This window comes from Apium graveolens, chromosome 11, assembly GCF_009905375.1.
Source record: "Apium graveolens cultivar Ventura chromosome 11, ASM990537v1, whole genome shotgun sequence".
NCBI lineage: Eukaryota > Viridiplantae > Streptophyta > Magnoliopsida > Apiales > Apiaceae > Apium > Apium graveolens.
In genome coordinates this window covers 187,879,981-187,901,972 of record NC_133657.1, presented here as the reverse complement: position 1 = coordinate 187,901,972, position 21,992 = coordinate 187,879,981, and the positions used below count along the sequence as shown (strand labels likewise).

Genomic DNA, 21,992 nt, shown 5'->3' with positions numbered 1-21,992 from the left:
AAGCATCCTTAACCATAAACGTTTCAATAATATAAATAGCTCCTTCAACAATATTCTTCCCAATAAGTTTCCAAGTATCAGCAAAAGCAAATGCATGAATATCCATTCTTCCCAATAAGTTTCCAAGTATCAGCAAAAGCAAATGCATGAGTATTTTGTACATAGTATAAAGTGTAAAAGTATAATCATAAATATCCATTCTAAAAATACAAACATAATCAATATAAAATAAAATCAACAAATTAGGTAATTACATCATCATCAAGAAGAACGAGATTCCAGCCTTTCGTTATTCCTGATTCAGAAGACACAGTAGGCCACATTCTTGTAACTCTTGCCTTGATCTTCCAATCTGACCTAGACTTGTCAAGACTTAAAATGTGTTCAAACATGAGGGCTTCCATCTTTGCAAGATTCTGTGAAAATAATTTGTAATTTATATTAAACAGGAAGATCTATTATTAGAATTTAAAAGTCACAACTCCTGAGAGAGCTTACATGTTCTACTCTTAATCGAGGTACTGAAGTTAGAATATCACACCGACGTGGTGGTCTTTTTTTAGTCCATTACCCTACATTAACGGGAATGATAATTAGATGAGGATCAATGTGATTGGCTCAGCATCAAGTTAGTTAGATGGATTAGTGGGAACTAATTATACAGCTTTATTATATACATGCCATTCTTTTTTATTATTTTTAAATACAATAAATTATTTTTCGAAACGAAATGACATAAAATTATAATAATAATAAAATCAAATTCAACTGTTAAACAAATCACATACCACGAAATAAGGATTTCAAGTACAAAATACTCATGGTCAAACAATTACAATAAGTTAGTTAAATCAAATGTTATCACAATTTAGGAAGGTTGTAGAAAACTTCTTCAAACACAATATATGATGTTATATTTGTGCTTTTCACATTATCGTCATCAATAAGAATAGGTAGTCCTTCTGGAGATGTAACACGGGATATTGCAACGTATAACTGACCATGAGAGAATACGGGCCGAGGAAGATACAATCCAATTGTGTCTAATGATTGACCTTGGCTCTTGTTCACAGTCATGGCAAAATATATTTGGAGAGGAAATTGTGTTCTTTTAAATTCAAATGGCCAATTTATGTCTGTTGGGACCATATCGATTCTTGGAATTAGATGTTTCGTACCAACTTGAGATCTACAGAGAATTTGACATTCTATACTATTTTTTTTGCATCCAGTAACTATCATCCTTGTACCATTGCATAGACCCATAATCTGATTTAAATTCCTTATCAACATAACAACAACTCCAACCTTTACTTTCAACTCATGTTTAGGCATACATGGCATATTTATGGAGTTCAGATACTCAACTGGAAATGACGAATCAAAGTCATTATCGTCAACACCCTTGTCTTCAATTGAATCTTGGCTGAGATATGTATGCATATTACCCGGAACTCTTTCAAGAATCTGTGCATTGATGTCATCAACTACAACATTTGTTGGAGTCAAAATAGATCTGGATCTCAGATACTCCTGTGAATGCAAGTTATTCTGAAAATCTGGATATATAATGTCAATTAGGGTTTTAATGGGACTTTTCAAGGGACTCTTGACAGCATATTCATCAGGAACTACAAACTCAGTTTTAACATCTGCACGATGAGTATCAATGCATTCAACTTTTCCGTCTTCAATCTCAAGTTGCCATTTACTAAAGTCAGCTATTACTTTATTTCTGGCTTCAGGATTACCTGAATGTAATCTCATGTCTTGACTGAGAAGAAAGACCTTAGAAGATTTCCAAAGCCGGGATTTGTTAAATAATGCATTCACTATTTCAGCCCTTCCAGCCTTAGGCAGAACAGGTAATATTTATCGAAAATCGCCTCCAAAAATAACTGTAATACCACTGAAGGGTCTTTTTCCTCGTTCTACATCAACAGCAGCCATTATGTCTCGCAAGCTTCTGTCCACGGCTTCAAATGCATAGCGATGCTGCATTGGAGCTTCATCCCATATTATAAGACTTGTGTGCTGCATCAACTCTGCAATGTATGTACCATGTTTTATTCCAGCAATAGAACTCTAATCTAATTTAAGCGGTATTTTAAACCTAGAATGAGCTGTTCAGCCACCAGAAAGAAGTGTAGCAGCAATTCCTGAGCCTGCAACAAGAAGAACAATCTTTCCTTCTGATCGAAAACATGAACAAAGAGTTTGCCAAAGAAATGTTTTACCGCATCCACCGCTCCCGTAAAAAAAACATTCCACCTTATTTTTGTTTACATTATAAACAACTGCATTATATACATCCAGCTGCCTTGAGTTCAGATTTTTATGAGCTTTGTCATGATTAAGTCTCAATTCTTCTTTATTGTAGCTAGTTTCCTCAACAATGAGACGATTGACAAAAGTGTGGAAAAATCATTTGTCAGGAAATGGCATCATATGAAAATCTCTTTAAGGACTTACCAACATCATTTAACAACTTTTCAATCTCTGCACAAAAAAAAATTGGTAAATGTTCCGACATCTAAATAAAAATAATACTACAAAGTAACAAATGTATCATGTATTTAATACTGATCACACACTTGCTAAAGCATAGTTCTGGATTTCATACTCGGAGAGTGTTAAATGAATGTTATCTGAAATCTTACGCCTAATATAAAGAACATCGTCTGACAATGTTGGCCAGTGTTTTTCCCATAGCGCAAGTGGATCAGACACTGAACAACATGCCAGTATGTTAACAAACATAGCCCGAATTTGGGTTGGCATAGCTGAGAATGCATTTTCTTCCAAAGCATTATGCCATTGCTTGTCATTATTCAACAGACCAAGAGCACCACATGCTTCCTTAAATGTATCATATGTAGTTCCATCAATAGTGCGCAACTGAGAGAAAGATAAAGCACCTTTACATCTAAGTAACAGCATTCAAAGATACAATAATTCACCAGTTGTTGCATGAACCTCTGCTAACCTCCCAACCACATCACCTCTTTGTCTAAGCTTCCATTTAGCGGTTTTCTTTATTCATTTAAACTGGGTGGGAAAGTCAGAATACGTAAAATTTCGAGCTTGTGAAAATTCACTGTTAGCTACAAACCAAGCCTCTAATTTACTTTTTTTAAAAGTCGCGTTATTGCACACATTCTCCAAATATGCAGAACTTTGAAAATTCAAGTACTTCTGACCGGGAAAATGTATTGGTAAGCGTTCAACACTTGGGGAACGATGGTGAATGTCAAACTCAAAAATCCTCCATGATGCCTCAGATGCGCAAACATATCTACCATCAAGAAAATTATTTACCTCATCCAAATTCTTCACGGATCTTGCAGTTTGTTCACTCTCTGATTTGTTACTTTTCTTCTTCAACAACATTGTAGCAGTGTCATGACCCTTTAAACAGTACTTGAAGATATATTTCAACGATCTTGAACTGTTGCAAATTTCCATATTTATATGATACTGAAACCGTAACAAAAGATCTCGATTGTATGGAACTACATATTGATTGTCAAGGTTGATCCTTTTTTTGTTGATGACTCTACCAGTGTTACGCCTCCTGATAAACAGGAAAACCACAATCGTCAAAATAGGTATTACCATTAAACCTGCAAAACAAAACATTACATGCGTCGAGATTAATAATAAAATAGACTTATTACGAGTCATATGTATCATTCTATTTATTCACACCTCTTTGGGAAATGACGCATGCATTTTCCTTTAACCATACATGGAGATGTGTATAAGTCTTTACCACAGGGTTCATGCATCATGTAGTTTTTAACAGCTTCATATGCTAATGGATCAGAATTTTTATCTGGTATTTCAGCAGAAACCAACTTGTCAACCTTTTCAATAGAATAAGGTCTGCTTTCAGGGCTCAGCCAGATTAGCATTTGCACGTGTGGCAAACCACGCTTTTGGAATTCAATTACATGCATAACTGTGCAAAACATAAGTAAAGAAAATATTAAATTTATGCATGTGTGTAGATATGATTAAAAAAATTAAATGTAAAATTGTCGGTGTCCGGTGAAATAAATTTACCTCCTATACACTTTCCAAAGTAGTTCTTCTTTTTAATCAAATCTAATAGAAGATCAAGCTTCAGTTTAAACACGCGAGAAACAATATCTGGTGCATCAACAGGATCAACATTGGGCAACAATTTAAGCATTTCTTGTATCTCTGGCCACTTTGACTTGCAAGTCATGGTGAGAAATAAGGATGGATGACCAATTGCAAGACATATCGCCAAGGAATCCTTAAAGTATTGAGACATGTATCGTTGGGATCCAGTGAATGAAGCAGGCAGTATAACAGCTTTTACAACATGCATTGGATCATGGTCTCCTTTACCGATAGCGTCATGCACAGAATTATACAAATCAGCACTGATGGTAGTTTGATGCGTTGAAACCCAGTCTAATATATATTGTTCAATGGCAGCAAACTGATCCACAACATATTGTTGCCACAAACGTCCAGCAAGGTGTGGCGTTAAACCTGAAATTAATGAGACGATGGTGAGAATATGCACATAGCCATTACGCAATTTAGATTCTAATCACATTGCTTACTTCTAATAAATACCTTCAGAAGTGCGTATCATAATCTTGTAACAATAATACTCTCTTAGTAAAACATGTCGCCTCTGTGTTGAGTCAGGATCAAGGTCTTCATCATATAAATTCTCTATTTCAAAGTATTTATTGCTTATTAGAGGTATACGTTTATGATAACCCTCGGTTCCCCAAGGAAACAGTAGTGGATATTGCAACTACATGAAATGTGGATCTGTTTCATATATCATCTTCAATCCTTCTTGTTTGGAATTCACAACCGTGTCTCTAAAACCACCGGTATCCGTATCATCACTAACAATGAAAGCAGCAACTTCATCAGATGGAGTAATATGGTTTGGTCTACCGCTAGAAGATTGAGATGATATGAGGACTAACTTAAACTCATCCAGCTTTCAAACCGATTCCGAGCCATGCGAAAAGCTTTGACTAACTCATTGTTCTTGTCAAACATAACTAAAAGTTCCTCGACAATATCTGGATCAACATTGTCAGAAGCACCTCCCATTGCATTGATTCTATTCTCAACCTCATTCTGTGTGTTGTATATGTAGAGCTGACAGAATTTGGGTGAAGATCCATCTAACGGTACTAAACTCCCAACCAAATGATAGTTTTGACCTTGAAAGCGAAAACAATACGGAGAGCTACCTCTGTTTATTGAGTTATCAATCTTACCACCGGTGGAAGTGAATTGGAACATGCAGTTGTACACTCTTATGTACTGTTTAAAATGCCTCGATTTCTCACCACCAAGTAACAAAGAAGCTAGTGGTTCTGGTGGCAGCCTTTCTTTTGGCAAATGTATCTGACCATTACGACAACACATAGAAAATGTGGGCTCTTTAAGCGGACATGTTTTATTATTACGCTCTTCGTTCCACATAGTAGCACCACATTTATTGCACAACTTTGACGGAGGACCAAGATCCATATATCCACGCCACAAATTCCGATTCAATATTACCTCTTCCATGTCATCATGATACATATCATCAATTCAAACATCTGAATCACTTGACTCTGAATCCACAAATTCAACCACATTGTCAAAATCTGATATCAAATTCCTCTTTTCTGGAGATGCTTGTTCTTTATCCTTTCCTTTACTCTTTCTTGACTTCAGTTCATGGGGATTATGAAAACTTGTACGTAAAGGAGACGTAGCAGGTTGACTCATTCGTCCATGTTCAAATATTTTATTAGACTTTGACAATGCGTCACCATTATTCATAGAGGATGTACCAGGTCTTTTTCCTATCACTGCTGAAGAGTGAACAAATACTTCAGCATAAAATCAGTGAATGGTAATAATGGGATCAATCCCAGCAAGGTAATTTTTTTTATAAATTCGCATATCAGGAAACATGTAATAACAAAACGTACACATGGGATCTGTATAAATCTTCTCAATATTACGGCCACGTACCCTGCATTTCTTAGCTGCAACAAAATACACAAATGGATTTTTAATTGTTTTCACAACAATAAAAATATGAAATCTTATAAATGAACATGCATAATCTTGTATTAATGTGCATCACTCAAAACTTACGCTGTGTTATTGTCTTCCTATTATCAACATTCGGACCACGTAATCTACATTTCTTAGCTGCAGCAAGAAATAACAATGGATTCTTATTGGTCGTAACAGCAAATAAACATAAAGTATTACAAATTTTATAAATTAGAAATTTCATAAACTGATTAATAGTTAACACACATGATTCTTCTGAAGGCGTAATCTTTTTTTTCTTGGTTATTCGTTGAAACACTTTATTAATAGCTAAAATATTTTCAATATTGAGACCACGTACTCTACGTTTCACAGCTGTAACAAACAACATAATATAATGTTAGCAATTTAGTAAACGCAACAGAGCATACTAAAATCTTTATTTCAGTATAAAGTTATAATATAACGTATACGAAAAATTGGTAATATCTGAGAGTGTAGCAGGTTGATCCATGCGCCTAGCAATTGGAGTGTTATTCTCTTCAACTTTAATCCCCGAAATAGGTGAAATTTGTACACTAACAGTCGTGCTATTTGATCCACCAAGAGGTCTCAAACCCACACTTCTGCTCATACGTTTCAAATCTACAACACAAAAAAAACAGAACAAATAATCATACAAACATTCCCACTTATGCACTTTACATTGGTAAAAAAATCCAAATACCTGTGAAGGAAGTCCGGGTGGTTCTATTAGACGAAACATCAACAACAAAATTAGATGGATTGTGTGGACTGGAATCACACAATACATTTGTAAACTATTGAATAATGGTTGTAAAGGAGACATAAATCCAACTACAAAATGTATATGAATCATGAGTTCCCAACATTCACTAATGTAACAAATAATAAACAAATATAATGGAAAACATACCAGATAATAATGCAGAACCTGGTGACTGTGTATTCGATACTGTAACATTGGGACTCTGATTTCCTTTTTCAACACATATGTTTCTACGCTTCACAACTGATTCAATGAGACGAATATAAGAACATGAATTAGATTACAATCTACATACAAAATGTAAGAGGAAGAATGATATTCACCATTCGACTCAGAAACAGGAAAATTTGGGATAGCCTACAACAGAGAAGATTGATTTGAGCCCTGATCTGATGAATCTTGGCTACGAATTAAACGTTTCAACCCTACAGACAAAAACATAAAACCATTCAAAATCATATAACACTTAACGTGCATGATAGTTAACAGTTATTCATGATGAAATCAAACCTAAAAGTGATGTCCTTGCAGAGCCTGAACCTTTCCGGGAGCGTGAATCCATGCTTGACAGGAGATCGGCGGAGCAAAATTGTTGGATTGAGAAGAACAACAGAGGAAACATATTAATCAGTTACTACATTTAGCACCAGTTTGAGAGAGAAAAAAATTCAAAAAAATTTGAACGTACTAATCAGTTGCTACAATTAGGGGGTCTAGCTGTATAAAAGGTTAGTTTGTATATGGGTTATAAAATATTTAAATCTTAAAAAATCCATGAATATGTGTATAATATAATGTTTTATGTGTAAAAAAATTAAATGGGTCATGGATAGTGGGTCATGGGTAAATTCATGGGTAAATTTAGTGGGTAAATTTTAAATGGTTATTAGTAGCCTTTAAGATTATATAGATTATATACACAATTAAAAAGATTTAAATTTTATATTATCGTATATTATATTTAATCCACTTTCATTTTAAAATTTTAATTTTATATATTGTAGGAACATGTGCTTTAGTCGATGAAAAACTAATTAAATCTTAACACCTGTTATCTATTATTAAAAAAATAAAAAAATCTATACAAGTCTATATGTTGTGTACAAGTCATCAATATCTAGTTAAATAACAAATTCTCAATAATTTTGCCTGCATTATATTTTATAGGTGTGACTCATGTAGTGCATTTTATTTCTTGAACAATATTGCATTATTGCCTATTATTGAACCTTAACATATAATATATATAATAAATATATAAATATAGTAAACTGCATTTTAGTTTTTTTTCGTCACTAATTACCTCACTTTAGTTAAGTCCAAGATTGTACTCGTAATTGACTAATAAATAAATATTTTAAAATATAATATCCTGGTTGTTTAGGCTATTGTTTATATATATTTCAATCTTCCTTATTTAATTAAAAAATGAGATAACAATAATTTTTCATTATTAAAATAGAGCATTTATATCCTAGCATTTTAAGAGACAGGTTTAGCCTTAGCCTTCCAACTTCACTTATAAATAAACCCTCCTTAAACATTAATAGTACACCACCGAAAGTTAGTCTCCTCTACACAGCTACACTCCATTACAATTAATGGAAGCCAGCACCATTTTCCTAGCTCTTTTCTTAGTAGCCCTAATTCTTCTTCCACTGCTAAACTATCTCCTGCCCCGAAAACTTAAGTTGCCGCCTGGTCCAAAACCATGGCCAGTCATTGGCAACTTAAATTTAGTAGGATCACTCCCCCACCACTCTTTCCAAGAACTGTCCCAAAAATATGGTCCTTTATTGCAACTATATTTTGGCTCCTCTCCCATTGTCGTTGCCTCATCTCCAAAGATGGCCAAACTTATTCTTCAAGAAAACGACGTATTTTTTGCTTCAAGACCAAAAACAGCTGCTGGAAATTACACAACTTACAACTACTCAGACATGGCATGGTCATCATATGGTCCTTACTGGGTACAACTTCGCAAAATATGTGAAATGGAAATCTTTAGCGGAAAGAGACTTGATATATTTCAATATATTCGCGTAGAAGAAATGAGAAAACTTATGAAACGTCTTTACAACTCATCAGGCAAACCTGTAGTGTTGAAAGATGATCTTATCAGGCTTACTTTTAATGTGATTGGAAGGATGGCATTGGGAAAAAGTTACTTGGATGGTGAGATGAACAATTCGGTGATAGAGCCGGAGGAGTTTATGTGTATGATTGAAGAGCTTTTTGTTCTTAATGGGGTGTTCAATATTGGTGATTTTATTCCTTGGTTGGGGGTTTTTGATCTGCAAGGTTATGTGAAGAGAATGAAAGTTGTTAGCAAAAAGTTGGATAAGTTTTTGGAGCTTGTGATTAATGAACATAATGAAGTTAGAAGACAGTGTAATGTTGATGCTAAGGATTATGTTGCTAAAGATATGATGGATGTATTACTGCAGTTATCTGATAATCAAGATGTTCAAGTTAAGCTTCAAAGAGATGGAGTTAAAGGCTTTACCCAGGTACAATTACTCTCAACTATAGTGTTTTTAAACTGATTTATCTGGTACAATTCTTTATATATATTACAAAAAAAATGCTAAATTGGGAAAACTAAAATAACAAAATGTTGATTGACATTGGACCAGTGCATTCACACGAACCAGTACATTCACACACCCATACCACCAATAAAATATTGGATAACACCACGTCACCAATCACGCGTCATTTATTTTTCGTAATGTATCTATATCTCTAGCATCATTCTTAATTTTAACTAGACATGCATGCACTTTGGATTTTCGAAAAATTATGGAATTCTAAACTTGAAATATTTATATTAATTAAATTAACTTGGATCAGATCTACTTTCGCATGTGATTTAGAGCTTTATAAAAGAGCTCTTAACAGAGGTTAGCAATCAACTTGTGATTTTTTACTTGTATTTCAAGGTCACTGTTATATGGATCTCTATTATATTTATAGTCGCATACCAACTGACAACCCTCCTTGAATAAGTAACAAATTAACAATTAGCATATGTGCCCGTTTGGGAAATCTTTAAATAAGTAATTTATGACTTAAATGGAATAAGTGACCGATAAGTGATAAGTTAATAAATGCTTATAAGTTATATAAGTGTTTGGATAATTTAACTTATAAATCAGAATTTTTTTATTTAAATGAACAAAAATAAATAATTTTTAAATATTTTTAACTTATATAAATTAAAGTTTGATTAACATTTTAAAAGTATATTTAACTTATATAAATTAAAGTTTGATTAACATTTTAAAAGTATATTTTTAAACTAAAATTGATAAAAAAAATAAAAAATAAGTTGAGAAAAAGTACGTCGTTAGTAACAATATTCAACTTATCAACTTATAAGTTGTAAATTCAACTTATAAGATGTTACATAGTTGTATCAACTCTAAGTCTTTTTTTCTTTTTGCATAGTTACATTCAAGAGTTATTTGATATTACAGGACATGTTGGCCGGAGGGACTGAAGGCCCTGTGACAACTATAGAATGGGGACTGTCAGAAATGTTGAGAAATCCAAAAACATTTGAACTTGCAACTGAAGAATTAAACAGAATTATAGGAAGAGAAAGATGGGTTGAAGAGAAAGATATTCAAAACTTACCCTACATTGAAGCACTTTCAAAAGAAATCTTGCGTTTGCACCCAGTAGGACCATTGTTAGCACCTCATATGGCTAGCCAAGATTGTAAAGTTTCTGGTTATGATATTCCTAAAGGAACCACAGTGTTAATCAATGCATGGGCCATTTCAAGAGACCCGGATGTTTGGAGTGACCCGAATGAGTTTCGACCTGAGAGATTCACGAGTGTTGACATTGATATTAAGGGATCCGATTTTCGTATTCTTCCATTTGGGTCAGGACGGAGGAAGTGCCCAGGTTATAATCTAGGACTTAAGTTGATACAACTCAATTTGGCAAATCTTCTGCAAGGGTTTGCATGGGATCTGCCAGAGAATATGAAGATAGAGGAGTTGAGTATGGAGGAAAGTTTCGGACTCTCTCTCCCAAGAAAGGTCCCTCTTATAGTTGTTGCTGAGCCTAGACTTCCTTCTCATCTTTATTAGGCAGAAATGCTTGAAAGTTACTCAGAACACTCGAGGGAACAAAGTGACAGCTTCTAATAATTGTTCCTGCTCACCATGACTGTAACAAGAATAAGTGGTTGTTTGATTCATAGCTAATGAGTCCGGTTGACGGGAATCGTTGTGTTGCTGGATATATCAAACAATTTCCATACCAATTTAATTGTGTGTTGCTGGATATATCAAACAATTTCCATCAACCCCTCTCCAATCTCATTCCCACAATGCATCCAAACAACCTCTAAGTTGTATGTATTTGTCCCTGCTTACTAAGACCCTGATTTTTCTCTCATTTATCTTTGCTTTGTCACTACTTTGATTCTGCTTGATTGCAAATAAAATCAAATTTGTATCGCACTGATTTTTATATAAGCATGCATAAAAAATAGAGACCTGGCACTAAATCATTAGCAATTGAAAAAAGACTAAAAGCGACTGCATAGAAAGTCCTACACAACCTGATAATGCCATATTAGAAACATCATCAGTCATGTGTAATTTATTCCAATAGTTCGACAGCTAAAGATATCTACTATATAGTCCCACACATTGACCCTGATATTTCTTATATATGGTCCCAGATAAAATTAAAAGATGCCAGAAGTTTGAAATTTTAATTGGCAAGGGTCAAGGTTGCAGCTCCAATAAAGAGTCACTACAACAGTAATGTCACTCGCCAAACATAATGTTGTTTATAAGTGTTTTATGTTCTTACATACATTGTCAATAACATGTAGAACTACTGAAAATCAATTGCACCGATACCAGCCCTAACGGGTCTTTAGTTGCATAACTAAACAATTAAAACTAAACAGTTAAAGGGAAACTATCTAGGGCCTGACGGATCTCGTAAAACCATGCACAATTGAACGACTGAAATGCATAAGAATACATAAAGATTACTAAGATATCTTAGTCATGTGTACAGATAACCCGGAAGAGAATACAAGAGATGTATCTGAGACTAAACCACTAATACAAACCTAATTGAGTATACTGGAAATTTCCGATTCAAATTTCATCTCACTCTGATGCAAAGATCTCAAATACACGTATGACGGCATTATACTTTGAGGACCCTTTGTCGTTTCCTTTCAGAATCGATTGTTCCAGAACATCCAGAAATAATTTTATTCCCTGATTCCCCTTGCATTTCATCACTGACATGTCCTTTCTCCAACCTTTTCCGCTTTGGGAAACTGCACATAGAAATCATGATCAGCACTTAACCTTGAATGAAGTGAAACACAAAAATGCCAATATATTGCATCTGTGGCAAGCTCAATTTACTCAAACTGTTTTACTGTCAATATTTCATCATAAACCATAGTTTTATACTAACACAAACTCTCACATATATAACCAGGTTGATCAAGTTTGACGTTAAAGTATTAACGAGTACACAAGCTTATTTTTACTTTTAGTTCTGCTTGCAAGTTATCTTGGAATAAACTATAAATTTACTGCTTCTAGGTGTAAGTTTTTACCTGTAACTAGTTTTTACCTGTAACTAAGGAATAGACTAAAGATATTGCCGCAAACGCTTTCTTGGTAAACTATAAATTTACTGCTTCTAGTTTTAAGTTTTTACCAGTAAGGAATAGACTAAAGACATTGTCTCAAACGCTTCGGTTTCATTATTGTACATTCTTATATTGATTCACAATGCACATTTAATAAGCCATATGTATATTGTTTTTTACTTGCATCAAATGCTGGCAGTGTTTAAGAACTAATTTCTATAATATTCCATTGAATAATATAATCCTCCAATACATATGTTTATATTTAAGAACTCATCCCACCAGTTGGTATCCTATAATAGGGAAAAGTGTCCCAAATCATGCAGTGTCAGGCTTTTACGGGTTTTAGAATGTTTGTAATACACCTCCAAGACACTTCAGCTACAATATTTGATTTACTAAATAAAAATATAGTGTTAAAATATAAGATCCTGAAAAGGGTCATTCTCTAACACCTTGAGGTTTTATATTAACTGGTTCTTTGACATGGTATCAGAGTTCTGGATATCTGCCACCCCCAACATTTCTCACAATTTATGAGGGACACGAAAGGCAAATTTATGCCCCAAAGATGGGCGCCTGTGATCCACTCTTCGACCCATAATGGGCTTTCGAGTGAGGGGGAGTGTTAGAATAATATAAGATCCTGGAAAGGACCATTCTCTAATACCTTGAGATTTTAGAGTGATTGGTTCCTTGACATGTTAGAATAATATAAGATCATTTAAAGGGCCATTCTCTAATACCTTGAGGTTTCAGAGTAACTGGTTCTTCCTAGAGTAATTGGTTCCTTGACATGGTATCAGAGCTCAGGCTGGCAGAGGACTCAGGTTCGATCCCTCGATCCCTGCCACCCTTAATATTTTCACAATTTATCGTGACACGAACGGCAAATTAATGCTCCAAAGATGAGCGCCCGTGATCCACTCTTCGACCCATTAATGGGCTCTCGAGTGAGGAGGAAAGTTCGAATATAAGATCCTGTAAAGGGTCATTCTCTAGTACCTTAGGTTTTAAAGTAGCTGGTTTTTAACAATGTTAGAATATAAGATCCTATAAAGGGCCATTCTCTAATACTTTAAGGTTTTGGAGTAACTGGTTCTTGACATGGTATCAGAGCTCGGTTTAAGGAGGGACTCGGGTTCGAGTCCTCCCACCCCCATTTATTTAATTTAAATATTATTTATTGATATTGGTATTTAAATATTGTTTGTTGATATTGATATTGGTATTGGTTGTATTTGTCGTTGTCGATCGTAGCGAAAAATATCGTACGATTGAGGGGGAGTGTTAAAGAGTAACTGGTTCCTTGACATGGTATCGGAGCTTAGGCTGGCAGAGGACTCGGGTTCGATCCCTGTCGCCCCCAACATTTCTCACAATTTATGAGGGTGCACAAAAGGCATACTTATGCCCCCAAGATGGGCGCCCATGATTCACTCTTCGACCCATAAATGGGCTTTTGAGTGAGGGGGAGTGTTAGAATAATAAAAAAATCCTGGAAAGGACCATTCTCTAACACCTTGAGGTTTTAGAGTAACTGGTTCCTTGACATATATTGACATATAGCAAAACAGATAAATATATCATATCCAAGTAACCACACCTTATCTCTTGAATCACATGTAAATTCCTCGAGGCAGCCTTTTCCATGACACTTCTGTAATATTGAGTAAATGGACTGTTGAGACTTCCCTTTTCCAGCTGCATAACAAGCACGTAATGAACTTAAAAAAAGTTAGATCTGCTGCACCTTAGGTTCTCGAAAGCTACCAGAAGAAAATAGCTAATGCAAAAGCTAGGGGTTAAAACCGAACCTGAAGAAATGAATCAACGCTTTGCTGATCATCAGGTGAGTAGGAAACTTCATCTCTTTTCTTTTGCACGAACAGAACATTTTGCTCAACCTGTACAGCACATCAGAGATCTTCAATGTTACTCCTGTCGGAAATATATGACAATATATATGACAAATATATGACTTGAACCTTGCAATATCTCAACACATATGACAAAATATAAACTTTTAAGCAACAGCTTAAGTGAAATCTAGAGACTTATTCTCACTTCTGTCAGAAATAATTTGTCCAACTAACTTGGTACACATATAGATGATGTCTCACAAATAACTAACAAACTACTAGAAACTGAATCTAATAGTTCAAATATAAATGATGTCTCACAGCCATGTGTTTTCAAATGCGATCTCATATGAGCAAGTTCTTTCATGGCCAAAAGGATTCTAATGACACAAAGTTATTAAATAGTTTTTCATCTCATCGCGCTTTGCATGAATTTCCTGGAACATAATCTGGCTTCCTGGGATAGAGTAAAATGCAAAAGTACTCATGACCGTTATTAGAGAATGATGACATACCTGATCAATCAAGCGCTTTACGGAACGCTTCAGACTTTCAACATTTGTTAACTCATAAAATTTTCGTAGTCGGATAAGTGGAATAGTTGCTAGATCTGGGAAGGAAATGTGGTAGCTCCATTGTGCAAAGTGTATTGCAAGCATCTCGATCACTAATAAAACACATTCTACTTGGAAGCTATGAGATTTTAGCCACTGTTTTGGAAGCTGTAGCACAGTCAAATCTAGGCTTCAGTAAATTTAAATAACAAAGGTTCGAAAAACAGCAATAGTCCTTCAGCACAGGAGAAACAAACAAATAACAGAAGACAATATGATAATAACTTGATCAATTCTGACCTTCAATGATGATGTAAGATTGATTGCTTTAACATTTCCACCACCTTCCTTGCCAGTATTATGTTCCAGTGTATCTAAAAGGAATGATGCAACGGGAATGAATACTCCACTACAACAGGACAGGCTATTTAACCACTTAATACACTTGACCCTTAAAGGGAAATATCTTGGACCAGGAAAGAGGTAAGCCACTCCATTGACAAGCTGAATAGTTGTATACAGCAACGACTGAAGATTATAATCCTCTATGTATGCAGTTAAAAACGATACCCAGATATCGATGCAGTTCACATACTGCCAACTGCATATACTTTTTATGGCTTCCTGTGCACAGCATACACAAGAAAATTATTTAATAAGCTATAGGGTAAGATATAACAAGCTACAGGATCATTATATATACAAACATCTCGTGCAACCTATTAAGGGAAGGAGCTCAGATATTTACCTCATTTTTTGTTTTTAGACCCATTTGCAATATTTTGGCGAGTTGCTTAATAGATAATATTGCCATGCCACATGATTTCTGCACATCTACTGAGCAAAGCTCAATAAAAGAATTCTTTAGAAACTCTATATGTTGTATGTCAGCAATCTCTACAACTTTGCAGCGAGCAATGTAGGCTTTATATGTTCTTGTTAAGCAGGTATCCAGACAATTAGAGCTAAACACAGCAGCTACATCCTTAATGATGTGGAAAGAACATGACGATAGATCTCCACTTCCTGTTGCCCAGAAGTGGACTGATATCTGCATTAAAACATTCTCACTGAAGAGGAATTCGCAGATGTAATATATTGCATCTAAAACCGTATATTTTAACTATTCGACTTACAACGATCACGACAATATTGAGGAGTCTAATAGTTTACGAAAAGCAAGTGACAAAAATGTTTACTCCCTCTGTCCCATTCAATTCTATACATTACTTTTTGGCACGTTTTTCATTGCTCTTTTAAAACATAATTCCATAATATTTTTTTAAAAAAAAAAATTTCTAAATAAAAGTTTGATGTTTAAACTTTTATTCAAAAAAAAATTAAAAAAACATTGCAAAACTATACTTTTTAGAAGCCTCGAAATGCATGCAAACAGTGAACGTATATAATTCGTTGGGACGGAGGGAGTATAAATTGGAGATTAGCATTAATATAAATATCTTCTGTCTAGAATGTGGAATATATCAAAAGATTTAGGTCAATAATCAAACACTCATGTAGACCTGGAAGTTCTAATTCTCTACAGATAGTCCGATATTCAATGCATTCAATATAAAAAAGGCATTATCTTCAACTACGTATTCAGTTCTGTCTAAATATATATAATTAAAATAAACTACCTTGATAAGTCTTTGCAGCAAAGATGGAAAGGCAGCAAAGAATATTATAGAAGTTCTGAGTCGGGTTAAGGACAAAGCCAATATCTGAGAGTCGGTGACCTGATTTAACAAAAACAGTGTGCTCCTCAAATAAGACTTCACAAATGGCTTCATCTTTTTCCACATTGAAGTATTCTTAAGTTCTAGTATCGTCTCTTTCTTAAAAGTTGTCGGTGATATCTTCAACAACGCGCGGAATATATTATCAGCCTCTTGAAGCATAATAAATATTACATTACAGAACACTTCACTGTTTTGAATTCTATAGCACAGGTCATCATCTGCAAGTCCACTTAATTCAGTTCCAAAATGGCATGCATCTCGATATGCATTCAATAAACTACTGAGAGCAGAATCACTATGGTCTTCTTTAACTCGTTCAGACCAAGAACGAACTAATGAGGTACTCAAGACTTTGCTCTTGTTTCTATTAGAATCATCTTCATCCACAAGCTGCAACGTATAATCACTTTTCTCATCTTCATCGGAGTACTGTTACACATAAAAACATACAGATGCTGATTTATAACTCATAAAATCTGACATACAGTATTGGAGTCCAAAGAGCTAAAAAGGACATTATAATTCCTTCTGAAATGTAAAACACAACTAATTAACAGATTTAAACCAGTACTTAGCATAGCAAAGAATACAACAGAATGCCTAATGCACGCCTATGTGCTGCCTATGAACACCCAAAATCCACAAGGAGTCACCTGACCGGCTGACCCCATTACAATCAAGACGGTACGAACGCCTACCACAATTTATCGCCTTTTCGCCTAGGAAATCATTGACAACTATGAGCTAGATAATTTAACGTCAAACAGCCAAACACAATATATTTTACAAATTTACAACATAGATAGAATTTTACGACTACCATCAGCAGGAAGATGACCCATATACAACGGAAAGTTGATAAGACTAGTTGTTCTACCACAAATAGACAACAGACAACAAGACGTGATTAAAAAAAAGTAATTCAAGTTATCCTCGAACAGAAGTAGCTACAGATAGATTAGAATGCTATACAATTGCTAACTGCTGCTATAAGCAAATGCATAAAAATCTAACAATCAAAAAAAGACAACACAAGTTTTCCTTTGATAGAAATGTGATAACTCATCCCTGCATAAGTCATCTTATACTTAAAAAGAACTAACCATCTCTGCCATTCTCGATACTTCTTTCTTTTTGTAGCTTCGTAAAAATTTAACAAACTCTGGATCCTGAAATTTTGTTGTGACAGGTTAATTACATATACATATCAGTGTGCACATAAGTGTGTGAGTATGAGTATGTGTGTGCACATGCGTGATGCATGTGTGGAGAGAAGAATATTCGTAAAAGAAATCGAAATCTATGGTTGAACATGTGCGAACACAAAATTATCCACCCAAAACTATAAGCAAATCAACCGCAGGCAATTTGTAGTTTAATATATTAGGGAATTGCTTTAGTTTCGTTACAAGTTATAAATTTTGTACAATCTCGGCTTGCTAAACAGATTTAACAAGGCTGGGAGTTGAACTAAATTATGGTTATGAACAACTCTGCTTCTTTACAGTCCTTAACACACCCAAAAGTGTTCTTGCTAACTACAACTTCCGTTGTTAATCTGCTACCAGGATACCATTACCACCAAAAAAATGTTAATAATAATCTAATAAAGTACCCGACAAACTCCCACCAAGTCCTAACAAAAAGCTATATCCACCTACAGCCCAAAAACAGTATAGAAGATGTTAATCTTATGAGTTCTCTTGTCGTGGTATAGCTTATTATAATCACTCAGTGCGCATAATTTAATGAAGTTGTTGGGCTATTTGACTGGTCATGAAAACGACGATAGCAGCAGAGGCTCCTAAAAGAAACTAGTAACCTTTACTAGTCAACCATTTTAACTACAACAATTCCCACGTCAACTTTTACTTGGAACTACTGGCAGAAACTAAACCCCACTCCAATTCCTATCCCCCCTTGTATATAGCCTGCAGACACCTCAATCCTTAAGGATTCATCCTTTCGCTTTTCATTAATAAAACACAGTGAATTAATGAATCAAATCCAGCTAGTATTTAATTTTCGTTTTATAAGTTCTCATTTTATTAACAATATAAGGGCTATTGGACTAGATAGAAAAGAATCATGTGTCATTTTGATATAAATAGTAAAAATTACCTTCTTCAACCTATCTAACTTCTTTTTTTGTATAAGAAGTTCCTCCTGCATCTTTTCATTGTTCGTCGACATAGTACCAATATCATTATTTCCTGCAAAATTTACTTCGTTCAGAATTGTGTATATTGTAAAAGAAACAATGAGAATAAACCCCCAAAAAAACAATGAAGGCTCCCGAGAATGACCTAACCTTCGAACACATTTAGAGTGTCACAATCCGTGACATGTGAACAGCTGTTATCCTGTAAAATTTAGTAGTAACCCACGTAAACATTCCAATACAGAAAGACAGCAGCATCAAGCTGATTATCTAGTTGAATGCTATAATTCTCAAATCAAGGGGTCTCCTTATTCTTATAGAATAAGTGGAATCGTGTTTTTGTCAAGGAAAACAAAAAACTATATCATAGACAAATGGTTGACCTCTGATAGATATCCATCACTATCTGAAGCGTCCATATCAACATCACTGTCTGTGAATAATGCATCAAGGGAGGTGACTTCAATAGCTCCGTCATCAACACTGCCGAAAATAATTGCTAGAATTTCAATAAGAAGCAAATATATAGCCATTTGTCATATAAGAGGACTGTGTAAAATAGAGTGTTACGTTTATCAAAAAAATAGTTTAGGAGATGTTAGCAAGTTTACACCTAATAAAAAAAAAATTCCACGTACTAAAATAATATTATATTCTTCATTTTACTCTAGTTCTCCAACTTCAGTCTTCTGTGTATTTTATTCAACTTCTTGCTACAGTTATCGATAAGCTAACGTTACAAAGATACCATAAAGAACCATTTTACAAATTTATATTCGAAGTAATTAGCAATATCCCGTAAGTAAAAATATATTTAAGTGACAGGCTAGTTGAAATTTTGAAGAAAATATGGGTTGGAGATAAATGCTGGTAAGAAAATTTGCAATATGGATGAAGATTCTGTTGAAAAAAAGTAACGCAAGCAGTTGCCGTGCACAACTTTCAACATCTTACCTTCCATTTTCAACAATAGCTGTCTTCTCCACCTCAGTATCGCCCTTATCCTTTCCACCTTCTGCAGTAAATAATATGGCAATATATTTAAAAACAAATTACATCCAATTCAAATCTTCTAAGAGATGTCGCAATACAACATAATGATAGCACATGCCAAACTCATCTCTGCATACACTGACCAGCATTTGGAGAGACATGTAATTAAAAAATCTGACTACAAAGCATAATATAAAACCATTTCCAATGCTTCGGTCGGTGATGCAATTTCCAAACAGAAAGTTAACATTAAGAAGAGTACAAGAAAACAATAACTAAACCATTGATTCTTTATTACATGTAACATTTGGCATATTAAAATGTTATAACGTTCCCCGTAACAGAGTTTGGTAAAATAAAATGGGAGCTTAGCAAACTACAAGGGCAAAAATATTTCTTCAATGTCGCAGTAAACATGTAAAATTATCTAATTACACGCCTTCCCCCTCAAAAAACAAACAAATAAAATGTACCATTACATACTTTTTCCTCGCTATGTTTCTCTGGTAAAGATCGTTATCATCTATCCTATATATACTATACTCTTTACTAATGCTCGAGAAGATTTTCACTCAAATGGTTTTTAACTTCAATCATAATTGTCAATAACCTTATTTCTATTATTATAGAATGCATAGCTAATAATTGGACTACACAGTATACACAAACAGAAATATCAAATATATAAGAGATAGAGAGAAAGGTGGACGGGGAGAGAGAGAGAGGGAGAGATGGTGAGGGTGGGGGAGAGAGATAGATAGAGAGAGAGAGAGAGAGAGAGAGAGAGAGAGAGAGAGAGAGAGAGAGAGAGAGAGAGAGAGAGCTGACTAGAGGGTCTCTTCTTAAAGAAAGTTTTGGTCTTTCTCTGTTTACGAAGAACAGATTGAAGATTCTTCTTTGCAAACTTTCTGGCTTTCTTTCCCAACTTCCCCATTTTCACACAATTAGGCCTACCCACAACAACAAATCACTCATTAGCATACACAACACAATACATACAATCATCAGCTCTTTCATTCATATTTATTCCATCTGTGTTTATATGTTCATATATAGATACAAAGTGCAAAACATACCTTCAAGTGCTGTTGGTTACGGAGGTTTGGGGGGAGCAAACTCGACAATATAGTGTATTCAGACAATTAACCTAGTTAGGAACATGTATTGGGCTTTAGTTACACTTCATTGGGCTTTAAGTGTGTTTTTATTTCAATAACTTGGGCCGCTAGCAGAATTATAATAAATGGGAGTTCAATGGGCAGGATGAGAATTCTTATATGCGTCTATAACAATGCCCGTATTGAACTATTTTGAACCCGATTTGGCTTTGATATGATTAGGCACGGCGCGGCGGTCAAACGGATAATTCGGATACGGATCTACCTATATCTGTATCAGGATTCGAATCCGAAAATCCATATCCGAATCCGAAAATATTTAATGAATTATATATGAATTCGGATCCGACGGATACTATCCGTGATCCGACGGATACTATCCGGATACGGATATTATTATACGGATAATATCCGAATCCGAATCCGATTTTTAATCAGATTTTTTATGTTTTAATAAAATTAAAAAAATGAAAAAAAAATTAGAAAAAATATAGTAAAATTTAAAAATTCATTTTTATAAATTAAACTAAGAGATAAAGTGATTTAATCATATTTTAATTTTTCAAAAAATTAATTTTTAATTTATCTTTTCAATATAATTGTTATCTTAAAATTGTTGAACTCAAATGAATTTTTTTCTCCATGTCTATAAAATTTTATAAACATAATGTATCTGTATATATATATATATATGTGTGTATATATATAACATAAATATACTATAAATTTAATATAATGTATTTTAAAATTATTTAAATATTTAAATAAAAAATATATTTATTCGGATACGAATTTATCGGATACGAATATGCCTATATCTGTATCCGTATCCGCAATCGTCGGATTCGAATAGGGATAATATCCATTTTGTTTCGGATACGGATAATATCCGCTTTATTTCGGATACGAATGCGGATTTTTTGGACGAATATCGGATTTTTCGAATTTTTTTGACAGCTCTATAATTAGGAATGGATATTTTCTCCGCCCTACAATGCCCGTATCAAACTATTTTAAACCTGATTTGGCTTGATATGATTAGGGAGGGGCATCCCCCCAATCCCGATCCTC

At 34.4% G+C, this 21,992-nt stretch overlaps 3 protein-coding genes and 1 long non-coding RNA gene across 5 annotated transcripts; 1 reads left to right on the top strand and 3 right to left on the bottom strand.

The window, feature by feature from the left end:
* Positions 1–242: 242 nt before the first annotated feature.
* LOC141696276 (uncharacterized) lies at positions 243–3,959 on the bottom strand. The gene is made up of 8 exons (XM_074500436.1): positions 3,709–3,959; positions 3,570–3,623; positions 3,319–3,448; positions 2,595–2,898; positions 2,473–2,499; positions 1,908–2,045; positions 931–1,751; positions 243–416 (listed from the first exon to the last, which is right to left on the bottom strand). The coding sequence occupies exons 1-8, from the start codon at positions 3,957–3,959 to the stop codon at positions 243–245; spliced, it is 1,899 nt and encodes a 632-aa protein (XP_074356537.1).
* Positions 3,960–4,071: 112 nt separating this feature from the next.
* On the bottom strand, positions 4,072–7,651 carry LOC141698365 (uncharacterized). Its single transcript, XR_012565074.1, has 6 exons — positions 7,358–7,651; positions 7,171–7,272; positions 6,785–7,090; positions 5,988–6,702; positions 4,612–5,867; positions 4,072–4,524 (listed from the first exon to the last, which is right to left on the bottom strand). It is a non-coding gene; the product is annotated as an uncharacterized LOC141698365 (long non-coding RNA).
* Positions 7,652–8,151: 500 nt separating this feature from the next.
* On the top strand, positions 8,152–11,260 carry LOC141695249 (trimethyltridecatetraene synthase-like). The gene is made up of 2 exons (XM_074499500.1): positions 8,152–9,357; positions 10,327–11,260. The coding sequence occupies exons 1-2, from the start codon at positions 8,449–8,451 to the stop codon at positions 10,948–10,950; spliced, it is 1,533 nt and encodes a 510-aa protein (XP_074355601.1). The 5' UTR covers positions 8,152–8,448; the 3' UTR covers positions 10,951–11,260.
* A 568-nt stretch (positions 11,261–11,828) lies between these two features.
* LOC141697187 (protein REBELOTE) lies at positions 11,829–21,023 on the bottom strand. Of its 2 annotated transcripts, XM_074501459.1 has the most exons (14): positions 20,880–21,023; positions 20,632–20,753; positions 19,765–19,825; positions 19,194–19,293; positions 18,961–19,012; positions 18,771–18,862; positions 17,753–17,818; positions 16,548–17,078; positions 15,656–15,958; positions 15,208–15,531; positions 14,869–15,075; positions 14,309–14,398; positions 14,098–14,195; positions 11,829–12,167 (listed from the first exon to the last, which is right to left on the bottom strand). In XM_074501459.1, exons 2-14 carry the CDS (start codon positions 20,735–20,737, stop codon positions 12,032–12,034), a joined length of 2,166 nt encoding a protein of 721 aa, XP_074357560.1. In that variant the 5' UTR covers positions 20,738–20,753; positions 20,880–21,023; the 3' UTR covers positions 11,829–12,031. The 2 variants fall into 2 exon arrangements, with proteins under 2 accessions (XP_074357560.1, XP_074357561.1); XM_074501460.1 differs by lacking the exon at positions 17,753–17,818.
* Between the last annotated feature and the right edge of the window lie 969 nt (positions 21,024–21,992).